General features: G+C 43.5%; 1 protein-coding gene across 4 annotated transcripts in view; it reads left to right on the top strand.

Moving 5' to 3' along the window:
* Positions 1 to 16,613, top strand: part of TSPAN11 (tetraspanin 11) — a 168,597-nt gene extending 151,984 nt beyond the window's left edge. For 2 of the 4 annotated variants that reach the window (XM_075002850.1, XM_075002822.1), the window contains 2 exons: positions 8,635 to 8,743; positions 15,465 to 16,613. In XM_075002850.1, coding sequence (XP_074858951.1) covers positions 8,635 to 8,715 — 81 coding nt within the window. In that variant the 3' untranslated portion in view covers positions 8,716 to 8,743; positions 15,465 to 16,613. Of the gene's footprint in view, positions 1 to 7,963; positions 8,004 to 8,634; positions 8,744 to 15,464 lie in introns of all 4 variants that reach the window. The other 2 variants (XM_075002842.1, XM_075002831.1) reach the window with 2 other exon arrangements.
* Positions 16,614 to 17,026: the final 413 nt, after the last annotated feature.

Raw genomic sequence — 17,026 nt, 5'->3', positions numbered from 1 at the left:
CTTATGCCAGTGGCCTCCTTAAAATCCTTAGGATGTCCCTCAGTCCCTGCGGTCTGCCCTTTAATACACCCTAGGGTGAGATCACCAGTTCCAACAGTGATTCCCACTCTAAAACCACTGCCGTAATAAACAACCCCAAGCCTTTTCGCCCTAGACGTCAAGGAGTATTCTGGCCAGATCTCTAGTTCAAGAATAGGATCAGGGTTAAATTCAGCCAGATCTGTCTGCAGCAGCGTTCCAGTTAATATTTTCCCTTGACTCAAGCCTGATGTTGTTGGATGTCAACCAGCAGTCCACAGCCCTCTGGAGAGCCATGCACCAATTTGCAAAGGGATTTTCAAGGTTCTGGAAGGATGAAGCCCTGAGACACCCAACCCTGCAGCTCAAACTGGAGCCCCAAATGGGAAAGGAGTATAAGGAGCTGCGGAAAAAAACTCCTTGAGAATTTAAGCCCTGAATAAGACCCATTGCTTGTGCAGGAAACCATCTTCTTCTCCTCCTGACCGGGCCTAAAATGTCCTCTCCCTCAGTGCCTGAGAAAATTAAGGCATATCCAGACCTCCTGAGAGATAGGATTACTACCTTGGGTATCAAAAGGCACGATTCCTATAGGAGAATATGCATAAGTACTGTATATTCTGCCATCAGCAGCTCCTGGGAGAGTAGCTGTCCGAATAAATGAGGCCCTTTTGGAGCCCATAAAGACCCTGTGGAATACTCTAGCTAATTTGCCTCCCACAGTGAAACACTTGAAGAAGCAGTATTTCATTCCCATGCAGGGTTTTGGGGATTTCTACTCCCACCCAAAACAGCGCTCTCTGATGGTAACTGCAGCAAATGACAACACACAGCAAGGGTGGCATAAGTCTATCCCTAAGGACAGAGTGCAAGAGGGTGGATTTAATGAAAAGGAAGATTTATACCTCTTCTTTCCTGCAAATGTGCATTGCAAACCGTCTGGCATTGCTCTCCAAATATAACTGTCAGTGGGGCAGCATGTCTCATAGCTTCAGAATTTAGGCACTGCACCCAATCTGCAGCCCCCCATTGAGGACTTACCTTTTGCTTCCCAGGGTTTATTTTCAGAAAACAGTGACAAAACCCTACCCTTTTTTACAGATTCCCAGGGTAATTGCTGTCTGTTGGGAGTATTTACTTCAGACATGAGGAGATGCCACTCCAGTGATCAGCAGCAGCATTGCCTGCAGTGGTTTGTCAGACAGCCCTCCCATCCTGTACAGAAGTGGAACTGCTTCAGGAAGGGCTATGGATCCCTGAGAAGAGCCTCTGGTTTAGGGTTTAACCAACTGGCCCTTCCCCTCTCACCCCCAGAATCCATTAAATGCCTGTTCTGATGTGTGTCCGGACAACGATCCAACAGGAACCTCTTCTCTGTCCCCTATCTGTGTACAGTCTGACTCTCATTTTTGCAGTGTTTGGGACTTGAGTACCAAAGACAACTGCATCCAAAGCACCATCAGATGGGGTTATGCCCTACATTTTCTCTACGTCCCCACTCACCATGCCCTACCTCTTTCCTCTGCAGGGACCCCTCTCATGAGACACTTTTCCTTGAGCGTTGGCCTAACTCTGTTTCCACTGAAGTAATTGGTTGCCACTGAGTAAGAGTTACACTAGCACCAAACCTTTTTTAAAATCCCACCCATAGAGTCAAGTAACAAGAGTGATGGGAAGATGAGGGATTAATGGGCACATTCTTTTCTCTTTCCTTTATTCCCTGACTGCCATACCCGTCTTGTGTCTTATGCCACAACCCCAATGTGCCACATTTTCCTATTGGAAAGCTGGCCACATTATTTGTCAATGACTTCTAATCACTAACTAACCAGGAGGCCAGATGCTCAAATTTCAAGACTCGCTCTTAGCTAGCTCGGAGCCATTGGAGGTATGTGAGCTCCTGCCATCCTGTTGGAGTGCTGTCATCCCTAGTTGGAGAAGTCGTGCTCCCACAATTAAAAACACACAAGACCGTGCTTTGATGTTGTGATGTACTGTGGAACTAAGAATTCACTGAATTATTTGTACTGTGCAGTTTACACGTAAGCCCTTCCAAAGAAATCTAAATCAGCAAGGTACCCAAATCCCACTGAAATTCAGTGAGCATTGGGCCCCTACAAGATTTTTAAGGGACGTTCAGTGGGACTTGGGCAGCTAACCTGTAGGGTTTCATCTTAAAATAAAAACATTTTAAGCTGAAATTACTACTTTATTATTTCCCCAGGTTTCTTTTAATCCTGGATTCAAATAAAATAACATTTTTTTTTCAAGAAGAAAGGTGATTTCGAAAGGGGAGCTTCCTTTCGAAGGAACCCCGTCCACACGGCTGCTTTGCATTCAGAAAACAGCACTTCTGGAATGATGAGTGGCTGCTATTATGCAAATGAGACACCAAATATGCAAATCAGCACCTCATTTGCATTTTGATTGGCTGTATTTGCATGCCCCTTTCGAAAGGTGGGGCAGTGTAGACGCAGTCAGACTGTGCCTCCTGTCTTTTTAATTCATCGTGTTCAATTGTTCAGTATTTCCAATCACTGATCACTTAAAACCCTGAGCATTCCATTTAACCTTTCACTCTGCCTTTGTTTCCTTTTCATATTTATTGCTCTCTGCTATCAGCTAGCCTATCCATGCTGTACAATGCTAATAGGCAGCTTGAGCAAAAAAGCAGGAAATGGAACTCTAGGTTTCTATTCCTGCCTGGGCTGCTGTTGTCCTGTGTGTGACTTCGGGCAAGTCACATAACATCTCTGAGCCTCAGTTCACACAATGAGAATAGCTCATAATGGTGTCTGAGGGTCTGATCCACTGCCCATGAGAATCAATGTAAGCTTCCTGTTGACTTCAGTGGGCTTTGGATCAGCAGTAAAAGCACAGTCCATTTTTGCAGTTACTTCGAAATGCACACATGAAAGGCACAATGTAAATGAAAAGTACTTTCATTACTATTCCTTTTTAGTAACAGAGAGGTAGCTGTGTTAGTCTGTATTCTACCAAAACAAACTACCAGTCATGTAGCACTTTAAAGACTAACAAAATAATTTATAAGGTGATGAGCTTTCATGGGGCAGACCCACTTCATCAAATCTATAGCATTTCCAGTCCAGACTTAATTATATAGCATAGAGGTCCAAAAAAACTGAAATAAAAATTGACAAATCAAATATATGGAACTGAAGGATGGGGGTGCGGGGTGGGGGATGTTACTCCTTTTTGGCTGAGTCTGTTGCCCTGAGTCCATGCATGTAGTTATTAATCACTGTCATTAGTCTCTCAGTTTTACAAAGGCATTGAAAAAGCCTGGGCTGGGTATTCTTTTTCAAATACGGAAAACAGCTTCTTGAGTCTCACAGCTATGTGTTCAGAAAGACGCAGTGTGATTATCCTGGTGATGTGACTGAAACTGAGAAGGGCTGGCCAAACCCATCTTTCTTGTAAAAAACCATTGCTAAGCTTCTGAATCCTTTACAATGCCAGGTACGCTAGCTCCATACAAATCACTCTAATACATTTTAAAGAATTGCTTGATAAGATTAGTGACATTAGAGCAAGTCATTTTGTCGCTGTTGGTCTTGATTTGTTGACATTTCTGCCTTAATATTAGCCACACTTTTATCCTTGTTCTGCTAATCTGTTATGCACCATGTCGAGGCTAATGTAAGTCTTTCTGTTTAAATGGAGGTCACAGAGAATTGGCACTTACACAAATGATGTAAAGGGCTTAACTATTTATGATTTGGAGCCTGTTTGCATGATATGTTTTCTGAAGAGTCACAGCTGCAATTTAGCCTGATCTGATATCAAGCTATGTTGTTCTGGCTCTGGAGCTATCTTCAACAATAAAGATCCTGCAATCAGAATTCAGATCCTAGTCATGTTGCTGAGGGAGCGTATGCTTTGCAAGACTCAAGGTACTATGAATCATGGGCAAAGAAGGTGCAGGAAGGTATCATTTTAGAGCCAAATCCTACAAATACCTATTTTTGGGCATATACCAGCATGACTGGAAGTGACTAGTGATTTTGCAAGCTTCAGAATTTGGGTGCTCAAAACTTAAAGGGGTTAGATTAGATACACCTAAAATTACTAGGCACTTCTGAAAACCTGGGCCTTAGGAGTCTAGTTCTTGATGAAATTCAATGGGACTTAGTACAGTCAAGTCACTAAGGGTATATAAGTCTGTGCTGCTGTTAAAATCCTGCAGCTGGCCTGTGCCACCTGACTTTGGCTCTTTGGGCTTGGGAAAAGGGTCTGGCTACGCCATACAGCCATAGAGCTTGGTCTCCAACCAAAGCCCAAATGTCTGCCCCACAGTTAAACAGCCCCTTAGCCTGAATCCCACAAGTTCAAGTCAGCTGGCATTTGCCAGCCACAGGTTTTTAAGTGTATTGTAGACACACTCTTGGTCACTTTTGCAAATGCAGCTTTGACTTGGGTGCTTTTGACATTTTTACCTTGTATATTGTATGTACCTTCTTTAGAATCTGTCTGGGCTCATCAGGTATTAGTTGAACTGAACATGCTTTTGCTGCAGTTTTGTACATTGTTTCCTGTCAGTACAACATTTAGTAATGCTGCTATGAGTTGGATTTACTTTCATTTTTAGGAATTAGTCCAGTTTAGATTGGAGTGCTTCTGGGATCTCTTCTGATATGACTGTCTGTGATGCACATTTTTTCCTGTTTATCACTACAGAATTCATCCACTCATTTCCAGCTTTAATGGGCGCGTCCCTTCCTGCTATGTGCTGACGGCAAAAAATTCAGTTCCATGCAGCCACTTACTGCCTTATACTGAACCAAACTTTATTTTCTCCTACCTTCCTAGGGGATAACTAAGCTGTGCAAAAGTAGGGTAGAATTTACAATGCTTTGGCTTAAAATTTTCACCATTTACTTTTAAGCAGTTTCATGTCACTAACAATGCATTTCTCTGCAAAATATTTAGCATCTGGTTTGCACTCTCACTACTTCCAGAAGCTTTAATAGTGTCTGTTCGATTTTTTTTTTCTTTTACACATTGTAAGTAAGGAAAGAGAGTAGGAAGGACAGTGAAATATATGGCACTACTGCTGTCAACTCTTCCATATCACTTCTCTCTGTCCCAGATTTCTTCTCTGAAAGCTGACCCTGTACTGCTGAGACACAGATAAGATGGTGGTTTGATTCCTGGGCCACATACCTGTTGAAATTTAGTTAGCTTGTCACTTCACCACCTGCAGCATATTGTTCTGCTGCCCCGCAAGCAACCTGGGAAAAGAGTGACTCAACGAAAGAGTCTGTCTCCAAGACAGACTCCCCTCTGCTTCCAGGAAGAAAGAAACTGCATCAGGCCTATACTTGGCATAAAGCGCAACTACACGGACAGGCATATTCGCGTTAGAGCCAAAATTCCATCCTTTCTCCAGCCCCTCTACTCACCCGTGCAGCGGGAGAGGTAGCCATTTTGTGCAGCTTGATTCCCCTCTCTTTAGGGCAACCATATTTCCCTGTCCCAAATGCAAGGGAGGGGCAGTTCCTCCAAGCCCCAAGGAGCCAGGAAGGAGGCAGCAGCTGCCAGCGCTCCCCAGGAGCCCCAGGAAAGTTGCAGCCACCAGCCCTTCCTCGAAGCCCCAGGGAAGCTGCACCTGCCAGCCCTGCCCAGGAGCCCTGGTGAAGGGGTAGCCGCCCACGATCCCCAGGAGCCCCAAGAAAGCGGCAGCCCCCAGCTCTCCCTGAGCCCTGGGGGAACGGCAGCTGCCCAGGCTTCCCCAAGGCTCAGGAAAGTGACTCCCACCAGCACCTGCACAGGTGCAGCCGCTGGCAGAAAAGGAGGGGGCAGCCCAAATATGGGACGATTCGTCCCTTTTAAAAAATAAGTTGGGATGCCTTTTTGGCATCTCAAATATGGGATCATCCAACTTACTACGGGACGGATGGTCACCCTACCTCCCTTGCTTCAGTTCATGCTATGGTAGTTCACACACAGGCAACACCTCTCCCCTTACTCGAATAGCCATTTTGAGCCCATAGCAAGTTGTGCTCTGTGTCTGTTGAGAACAGCAATAAATCAAGTGCCATAGGTTTAATGTTGTTGTTGTTTTGTACTACCTTTTCCTTAGGCTAGAGGGGCATGAAGTGTTTATAATGGAGTTTATGCTGAGCAGGGACTAGATTAGAAGAGGTGAACTGACCTTAGGAGCAGGCAGAATAGAAGAACAGTCAGAATTTGGATGTGAAGGTGCATTCATAGAAGAGCATCTTCAGCTGCAACAGCAGCAAATCTGGCCTGTTCCTTACTAGGGCAACGTAATGGTCTCATGCACAGGGGAAGGTGTGACTATAACGAAAAAATACATTCTTCTGGTGGCAAAGTTACAGATCTTCTGATCTGATATTGCAATATGCCCCGTGCCCTGAATTTTACTCTGCGCTCAGCATATGCTCCACTAACACACTGGGGTGAGATTCAGAGTACCTTCTTCATATAAACAGTGATTGCTGGCCACCATTTCACACCGCTTCTTTGTTTCTGTGGTTCACAATCTTTTTCTTTATTATGTCTCAGAGGGGAAGCCATGTTAATCTGTAGCTTCACAGATAGCAAGCAATCCTGTAGCATCTTAGAGAATAACAAACGTACGAGGTCATGAGCTTTGCTGGGTAAAACCCACGTCCTCCGATGAAACATCATCTGAGGACATGGGCTTTACTACAAAGTTCATGACCTAATAATTTGTTAGTCTTTAAGGTGTTACAGGTTTGCTTGTTATTTCTCCATTAAATAGGTCTCATTCTAGTTCCAGGAAGTTCTTTTTTAAAAAATACTGTAAATTGCTAATATTGCTCATTTCTTGTGTCAAATATTTTGTACAGCTGTAGTTATAAAGGAAATTCATAGTCTATCTTTTATCCCACCTCATTGAGTTCAGCCACCTCATTCTTGTCTCCTAGCTGCTTATCATCCAGAAACACTAGTGGATAGCTAGGGACTTTTCAGGAGGTCTTCTAATTTGTCATGCATCATGGATAAGATATTTCACAACTTGATATCTGCTACCCCACAGTAGACACAACTGTGGCTTTTGTAATACAATCAACAAACCAATGCTCAGCATGGTAAGAACAGAAAAATACCAGGCACAATCAAGCTCAATAGAGCGTTTACGTATGTACCCCTTAATTTCTCCTCCAGCAGAGGCTAAATAAAGCTTGGATGCCTGGTGTAACACAGCATCACTGCCCTTCTGTTGTTGACTTCTCACACCTTAAATTTACATCCAAACTCAGGGCTGCAGATTCTAAGAGGAGTTGCCACCTGCTACCACAGATAAGAGTGTTTTTTCTATACTTCGTTTGTAATCTGGAGGATGGTGTGTTCCATGAAGTTTGAATTCTCGTGAAGTTTTAATAGTTATTTTTAAAGTTAGACTTTGTCCAAACAAATTCACTTATTTTGCGGCAGACGATGTTTTCTCATGTTTTGCTTTCTAGCTGCCTAAATACAGTAGTAGTCTATTAATCTGTAAGAGTTCTTTCATGTAGTAGAAACAAGTTATGTGCTCATTTGAAGCTAAAGCAGAGTGTGAATGTATTTGTGCAGTATCTTTTATGAATCAAAAATAGCTCACTTTCCCCCAAGGACAGTTTCTGCTTTAATGAGGCATGCACTATAATCCCTTGTTATATATAGTCCATTGATGTCAATGGAGAGCACTTCCATCAACCTTGATGGGTTTTCAATGAGACCTATATACCTGTCTCAATGATAGTAGCTATTGCAGCCCTGAACATAGCGTGAAATAATCCAAGTAAGGAATGGGGAAATTATTTCTATCCAGACAATTTGCAAGAAAGGCAGTACTTGATTTCATGAATCTCAGCATTGTGTAGCTTTTGCTAAAGTAGGGAATTCTTTTTCTGGTATCAAAAAATGTTATTCATGTTTAAATTTTATTTTTCAGCTGGCAGAAAGAAGCCAAAGGTTGTATCTTAGGTAGTCAGGTGAGAGCTAACTCCCAGGCAGTTATAATACCTACACTTCGCTCTGAGAAGTTTATCTACAGAGAAAGCAATAACATTTAAGAAAATAATACTGTACAGCTTCAGAAACACAGTTGCAATAGAGCCTTGCTAATGTCTGTACTGTTGTGCATAACTGACTTGTGCAAATTAGAACCAGCCTCTGATACCCTTACTCACGCTGAGTAGCAGCTCATGGCTTAAAAAGTTGTATTTAAGTCAGGGCAATGATATGTATGCTTAAAGTTAAATGTGTTCAAGTGCTGTGCTGGATAGGACTCTTTGGATAGTTCTGCTGTACTGCAGATTAATTTGTACTGATTTTGAAGATCAAATGAATTAAACTATGGAAACAGCTGCTCACTATTTTAATTAGCTGGGTGAAAATTTTTGATGATCTCTGTTTCCAAAACACGGCTATGTTGAGGAAAAGCTCAGATTGCTATTTTCCTGTGGGCATCTTGTCCTGATGAAATTAGAGAATGTGTCATGTGCTAATTTGGAATGAATAGAGAGCAGTTAGTTCAATCCTTTGACATTATTGTACTGATCTACCATGTTCAATCCAATCTAACCTGTTTTCCTGACTTGTTTTTTGTGTATGGTATACTAGCTGCTTGGTGCAGGCCTGACTGCCTATTTTATCTATATTCTCTATAAAGAAGAGGAAGAAGATGTGTATTCTGTAATGTGACTGTTTAGCCTTCTTTACGCCTACTATGGTATGGGGTGTGAGGTGTTCTTTGAAATGCATGCCTGGGAATGCTCGTTTGGCATGTGACTCTGTTGCATGATTCTTGTTGTTTTTCTTGGGTGTTCGGTAAAAGGTTCCTTATGCACAACATAACCTAGAACTGCAAGGCAAGCTTGCAATGATGTTGCATGTGATTTGCCTGCCTTTTTGGAGCTGTGTATGAGTAAATAATCACTAGCGATGATTAAAGGTCTGTAAAACATAATGAAGGACCTAACCTTGCAAACCCACCCTTCCAAAACCAACCCTTAGATGAGCAGTTTCATTGACGTCAGTGCATCTCCAGTGGCACCCTTTTCCTTTTTAATGTAACTTGTATCTAACTAACAGTATTGCAGTGGTAGTGCAGGTTGAACGTCTCTAATCTGGCACTCTCTAGCCTGACAACATCCATGGTCTGGCATGATTTTAGTTAGCCAAATGTCCACTTTCCTTGGGTGTGGCCAAGTTTCCTGTGGTCCCATAAAGTTTATTTCCAGCACCCAGTCCTGGCTGTCAGTGTTCTGTGCTGTTATTTAGCTGTAATTTACCCCAAATGCCTTCTGTGAGCCCAGGAAGCAGTGGAAGTGTTGGTAATGTGCTAGACAATATTGACCTCCCAGAGTCCAGCAAATTCTCTCATCCAGCACCAGTCCGGTCTGGAGGATGCTGAACTAGAAAGGTTCCACCTATCGAATTCTCCCAAGTATTCATTTTGCTAGAGGGAATATGGCAGTAATGTTACCCAATTGCAACGGCCAACAGCTTAGCAACATTCCAAAAAAAGGATTGGCTGTTTATACAGATGAGAAGATCCACAGTTACATTAGGTAGGATAAAATAAATTACAAGGGACATAAACCTTCATGCTTCAGAGAATCAATTAACCTCTAGTGGAGAGGATAAGGAAGAAACTTCCCTATGGGCAAGTTATTCCTTAATTGCCCATTTCAGAATGTTTTGTATCTTCCTTGGAAGTACTGTCAGAGACAAAATACTGGGCTAGATGTACCAGGGGCCTTATTTTGGATGGCAGTTCCTATAGGAGAAACTCAGATCCCATTAAGTCCATGTCAAAGCTCTCATTAACTTCAATGGTGTCTTGAAACAACCTTATGTTCCTGCAAATGTTAAGGCAACTGTACTAATTTAAGTAAAGATTTCTCCTTGCAGGATCAGGCCCTAAGTAAGTAAACTAAGGACAAAGTCAATTATTATCAAACCTAACTTGATCACAATAATGTTACTGGAGTCAGGAGTAGATTTTCTGGTACTATCTAACTTTTATTGTACATTTAATTTTTGTTTTATATGCAGTGGCCATATGGCCTGATTCTCATTAGCACTAAGGGTCCTTCACACCTCCCTGGCTGGGTAAATGGGTCTTAAAGTGGGAATAAATAATCATAAGGCCTGTAATCATCCTCACTGATATTGTCCAGTTGGAAATGTCAATAGCAATATAAATACAATGTTTATATATTTGAACAGCTAATTCTGTAGTGTTCTATATTATTGATTAATCAGGATTAGTTGGGTGGGGATACGAGAATTATGGTTCGGAACCGTACATAAAACTCAGAGGAGGAAAGGAAGAAAGTGACTTATTTAAAGAAGAATTTGTACTGAAACTCTTACGTTGGGGTGAGAGTCTTCTTACTTGGGAACCTTGAATCCAAACCCTGCCGAGGGAAAGACTGCGTATTAAAGATTAATCATTTATATGACAGGAGAAAGAGTTGAGCCAGTGGAAGCCCAGCGGACTCAAAAGTTATCTTGTTACAAGTGACACAGTCTCTTATTGGTGCAATACATTCTCCATAGGGCAGACCAAAACTCTGTCTGTTCTGTTTTTCCCTTTGGGGCACCTGGCATTGGCCAGTCAGAAGGCAGGATACTGGACTAGTTGAACCACTGATCTCACTCAGTATGGACATATTGTACAGCTTCAAAAGCCCAGTTACCATTTTTTATGTAGGGTTCTAACATGTTCATGAACATTAGGCCAGGTTCACAAGTGGTTAACAAATCTGAACTGATGTTCTGGTTTTCACAGTCCCACTCCCACTGCACAAAACCCCTTTGCTGTTACCACCACTTCTGAACTTCCTAGCAGCCTGGCTTCTCTTCCACTAGATAGACCTCCCCTTCTTCACCATTGCTCTAGAAATTAGACATCACTTCTTCCCCCAAAATGCATCATATGGCTGTAGCATCTCATGTAGCCTATTGGGCACCATTACTTAATATAATAATACACGGCATAGTGGCTACGTCTACACGTGAAGCCAACATCGAAATAGCTTATTTCGATGTAGCAACATCGAAATAGGCTATTTCGATGAATAACGTCTACACGTCCTCCAGGGCTGGCAACGTCGATGTTCAACTTTGACGTTGCGCGGCACCACATCGAAATAGGCGCTGCGAGGGTACGTCTACACGTCAAAGTAGCACACATCGAAATAAGGGTGCCAGGCACAGCTGCAGACAGGGTCACAGGGCAGACTCAACAGCAAGCCGCTCCCTTAAAGGGCCCCTCCCAGACACAGTTGCACTAAACAACACAAGATCCACAGAGCCGACAACTGGTTGCAGACCCTGTGCCTGCAGCATGGATCCCCAGCTGCCGCAGCAGCACCCAGAAGCCCTGGGCTAAGGGCTGCTGCCCACGGTGACCATAGAGCCCCGCAGGGGCTGGAGAGAGAGCATCTCTCAACCCCCCAGCTGATGGCCGCCATGGAGGACCCGGCAATTTCGACGTTGCGGGACGCGGATCGTCTACACGGTCCCTACTTTGTCGTTGAATGTCGAAGTAGGGCGCTATTCCGATCCCCTCATGAGGTTAGCGACTTCGACGTCTCGCCACCTAACGTCGAAGTTAACTTCGAAATAGCGCCCGACGCGTGTAGCCGCGACGGGCGCTATTTCGAAGTTAGTGCCGCTACTTCGAAGTAGCGTGCACGTGTAGACACAGCTAATAATTGTTAAGCCACCTCTGGCATTAACTTTCCCCTTTACTTGCATGTATAAAAAGTACTACCACAAGTCACATGTGCATTTGACTGCTACTGATAAAACATAAAACAGCTGGACTTTTGAAGTTCAAGCAGTCAAGCTTTTGAGAATGAGTTCAGTTTTTGCCTTTTTCAGCTGCAAAAATTGCTCGTCTCGAAAGCAGCACACTCTCACCCAAATCCTGTTTGCTCAGCAGCCCAGAGATTTTTTTCCCCATTTGTCTGGTTTACAGATAAATCAGATCCTGCCATTCTGAAATGGGTCATATTTGTGCAGGTCCAAACGCCCACATTCCTCCTCTGCTTGAGAACTGGGAGCTATTGCCTGTAGTTCTTGTAACACCACTGTTGTCAATGATCTTGGTCATTGCACAGCTCACAGACAGGCAAAGCAGCATGGATGGGCTCATTAAAGTTTGATAATCCACTACATTCAGTCAGTGTGCAAGTAAGACCCTGGCCTAGCCCCCATAGCTTCACGGCACCTGACCTGCACGTAGACAGTTACAGGACTAAGGTAATAGTGTTGGTAGTTTCAAATGAGACAGGCAACTGAAAAGGTGGTCTGATCCTAACAGGTACCGTAGATGCCTTTGGCAGAAGGCACGTGTGAGACAGGAAAGTAACAAGAATCATAGAGTTGTAGGATTGGAAGGGACCTTGAGAGGAAGCAAAGTCAAAAACCAGTACCTCCTCCCTCAAAAGAAGCAAATATGATTTCTGCGCTTGAGGGCACGGAGCCAACGCCCACTGGAATAAAGTAGGGTCTTTCCACTGAATTCAGTAGTCTTCAGGTCAGCTCATGACTGTCTTGTGGTTAACTTGCATTCTTCATCTCTTTGCTCTCATCCCTCATCATATATGTAGATGGGGAGCTCCTACGTGCGTGTGAATAGTGCTAGTGCCTAGCCCAAGGGGAGCACTGGAGCGAGTAGGTGCCATTGCTTTACACATACGAGCCATGCTGTGGAACCGGCAGTGATCAGCTTTGTGCTGTTTCTTAGCCCAGCGGTGAGTGGAGCCACCACTGTTTGCCAGGCCTGGACTTCTGTCTGACATCTCTCCTGCAACAGCAACACCTTCATGTTGGGTGTGGCCCCATGTAGTTCTTTCACAGTTGTGGGCCTAATCTTCACATACAGAAAGGCTGGGTTATAGTGCAGAGAGGCCTTAAAGAGGGCTTAAGTGACATTTACACTCCCTCTAAGGCCCCTTTCCCTGCTAGGGGTGTCTAAGTGGCTTTGGAGTAAATGAGAATCGGGCCCTGTGTGTTTAATGTGCACTGTCAAACTGGTAATAAGCTAGCGTGGCTGTGAATTGGCTGTAGATCTTTTGCAGCTCCCGTGCTATGTTGACAGGCACCCTTATCATAGAACTAGAAAACAAGCACCTGCTTCAGCTGCGTGGAGACATTCTGTTTAAATGACCTGCCAAGCAAGTCTGACTGCAATTAAGTCAAGATGTGACCCTGTGCATCACAGCCTCATTAGTAGAAACAGCTGAGGCAGAAAATGGCGGCAGCGGTGGCCGCTGTTCCACATGCACGGGACTCACATCTGCGGGCGAATGCGCCCTCTAGCAAAGGAGCAAGCTCTCCGAGATGCTCTAGCATTCCAAATGCAATTTGCCCCAGAGCAAAGGCAGCTTCTGGCCTCCACATCACATGCACATGGCCTAATGAAATCCTGTTGTGACAGGGGGACTGTGGGAGAGAGCTATGATGGAGGAACAGACTTCATGCTCAGCCCAGTGCCCACAGCTGCAGCAGGTAGGAAGGGTGAGGCCAGAGATTCCCACACAGTTCAGATCCTCTCATCCTTTACTACCCAGAGCATGTCGCCCAACAGTAGCTACCATGACTATCAGGTAACGTGACTTTCAAGGAGCATCTGGTCAGATGTCCCATTGTTTGGAGAAGATTCCTCCTTGCCCACATCTGCCCTGTGCCTGGCCTGGCCTCAGACAATGGGCTGAGACCCAGATTTGTGCTTTAGCACTAAATCCCATTCTCTGGGTTAATGCAAGGTTGGCGTCAGGATCAGCAGGAGCAAGATTTGGTCACATGCGTAGGTGTGGCTTTGCCTGGGTCTTCTGCACTGGGCTGACTTAGAGCCCAGAAACGCATGCAACTGTAAAATATTACTTGCTGCTTTGCTTATTTACTGAACTCCAAGACTAAGCTGCCATGTCTACCTTGTTCTGAATGACTTCCCAGCTGCCTAACATAGCACAATAAGGCCTTAATTTTAAACAGTTGATATTTTTGCATAATTTCTGCAGTTCATTAGTTCACCTCTCTGGAGCTATCCAAAAAAAAGCAAGATTTCTGAAGACTAGCCTCTCAGATTGGTCTCATAAATTGAATAAGACTGGTTTTGGCGGTGGCTAACTCATTTTCAATTTTAGAAATACCCCTCTATACATCTAATTTTGCCCAGCAGCATGGGAAGTCTCAGTCATCCAAGAAGTAAGCAGGAGGGTCAGGAAGGTGAAAAAGAGAAAGCCAGAGAAGTGTATACAAATCATGAGAATATATTTTCATTACCAAGTGTCAGCAGAGGAGCTATAAATAGAATCATGATGTTCACATTCTGCAGCATGGAAAAATAGCTGCCAGAAATTAACCAACTGTGACAAACAAGAAAAAGGTAAGGGCAAAAACAGCTGAGGAGATGGATGCCAAGGTCTCCAATCAGTTCAGACACCTAATGAGATCTGTCAGTGTGACTCTCCTTGACGGGACTTGGTCCTGCAAGGCCACCCCATCCTCACCAACTGAAATCATCCATAGGCGGACAAGTGTCAGGTGCTTCTCTTGTCCCACTTGGGAAGGACATCAATGACACTGAGCTGGTAGGAGCAGGACGTTCCCGGTATGTTGTACAATGTGGTACAGGCAGGACACCACCCTGCCTTATCTGCCCTGTGACTGAATGCTTCACTTCTTCTGTACACCAACAATACCCCAAAACTGACAAGCAAGGGCAAAGGATGATCCACTGTAGGCTAGTAGTGAGCAAAGCATAGGGGGACGAGATGGTCTCCAGCACAATGTGTGTTAGGCCTGAGTGCAAATGGATGGAAAGAAGCTGAGAGGAAATGGGGACCTAATGATGCTGGAGAAGCCGACAGTCAATGAAATTGGTCTGAAATGCTGAGCACCATTTGCTGTGCTTGGCCCTAATGCCGCGTCCCGCAACCCCCCGCTAAAATCATGGTGAAACACACTGTGTCACAAAAGCAACAGATCAGTGGTAATAGTGGTGTTCAGAGCCTCCCAGGGTGTGCTCGGCACCTCTCAGTGTGCACCTCAGCAAGCAACACTTCTGCCAGAGCCCTCAATTGTCTGACGGCAAGACAAAGGACTCCTGGCTGTGCAGCGGGCTTGGGCCTAAAGTCCACCCCTCTGGTGAGCATCTAAATCAGGCAGCAGAAGAGTTTGTGTTGTTCTGCATAAGGAATCTTTGCTGTTGGCATTTGAGAGCTGAGTGTCGATATGGTATTAAGGGAAAAACAAAATCCGTAGCTGACTAAATGGAAATTTGATTACTGTACAAATAAAAAGTCTGTTTAATGTTTTTTGCTTTTGGTTCAATGAAAACGGATTAGATCTGCTAATAGGCGTTAATGTTTTCCATCCACTACTGACGTGCTGCAATAATTTATTTTTGTTCTGTTTTGTTTTGAACACAGAGCTGTGGGATGATACTTACCTGCTCTCTGCACAGAAGAATTAAATTGGAGTCTTACTGAAGAATAAAAGTCTCCGCTCTCTCTGCCTTAATGCACAATCTAGGGAAGCAAACTTTCAATGTGTACAAGCATCAGTATTACCTGTGCCTACAAAATGGGCCGTATATTTTAGCCTCCTCCTCTGTTGATGTTGATATGCCTTAAATTGAGATATATTTTAGAAAGGTCACTGCCTGGAACACTTTACAATCTACCTTTGAAATAATTCTGAGCTGAGACAAGAAACAGAATTTTTCTCTTTTTATTTTTGTACAAGGTTTTTTTAAGGAAAAAAATGTATTACTGCCCTTATGCGGTATGATTTGTACAGTCATTCTCTTGTAGCGCCACAATCTTTATTGTGCAGTAGCAGTGCATCCACTGCATATTCATCCCAGATTTTCTTAGTTTAACAGAGATATCTTCATGACAAAAGGGTATTTCAGCTTGGAGCAACCAGCCTTATTTCTTAATGAAAGGATCTAACAGATTTTTGTGTGTGTTTCATAAGAGTGTTGGCCTTTTGCTGTTTAGTCCTTTTAAAAAAAAAATCTATGTCTGTCTCCCCCTCTATCCAGGTCAAATTGAAGTTGCGCTGCCATCACAGCACATTTTGTATGACAGGGAGGGTAATAGGCTGGCTTTTCTACAGAGCTACACCATGAATAGCCCAGCAGAGGGTACTATATGAGTAGAGTGGATGCATTTCAGTTAGACTGGCTTTAGAACAACATCATAATTTGCAGCCTCTAGCAAGACTGTGTGCAGGAGCTACAAGTAAAAGAGTATCTGCTTTTGCATTGCATTTTGTTGCTGTTTCATATTTATCCAAAGTGCCTCAGTTAGGACTTCTAGCTTTGCTGCTTTATTGCAGACTACCAGCACAAACATAACTGGTAACGGGAGATTATGTGCACAGCCTAGAGGATCTCGATTCCATAGAGAAGAATCTTTTTAAGATTTTTAAATGCTGCATTACAGGATTCAACTGTTTTCTGTATTCAGATGTATGAGATACATTATATTAATTCCATTTAGGTGTGGGGGTTGTTTTGCTGATGAGCCCTACAGTTACTAAGAACAAATAAAAAGAATAGCACTAAAAACAAACCTGAATAGTGATCACTTTGCTGTGATTGCCAGATTACTCAGAAACCACTGTGAGGAGAACAGGATGGATAAATGATTAGATATCTGGAGTGAGTGCCCGGATAGAACAGATGGCTAGATAGAAAGGATGGATGGATGGCTAGATAAAGCGGATGGCTAGAAGTGAAATCAATTTTCTTTCCGATTCTCTCTTTCAGTACAGTGAAATTCTTTCAGTAACAAATGATTTTGTGGCCACACAACTAGAGCTTGCTTACACAGTTGTGTCAGCTTGCTTGCACAACAGAAGGAACCCCCAATTTCTTTAAGTATAACTTTTTTTAAAAAAGTGTAATTTTATGAGAGAGAGTCACTGTTTTGCAAAATACAAACTCAAAGTAGATTCAGCTTCATAAATTACCTTTGGGTGTGTT

The sequence above is a fragment of the Carettochelys insculpta genome, chromosome 1, assembly GCF_033958435.1.
Source record: "Carettochelys insculpta isolate YL-2023 chromosome 1, ASM3395843v1, whole genome shotgun sequence".
NCBI lineage: Eukaryota > Metazoa > Chordata > Testudines > Carettochelyidae > Carettochelys > Carettochelys insculpta.
Note: the sequence above shows the minus strand (reverse complement) of the source record. Positions and strands in the feature narration are given on the sequence as shown.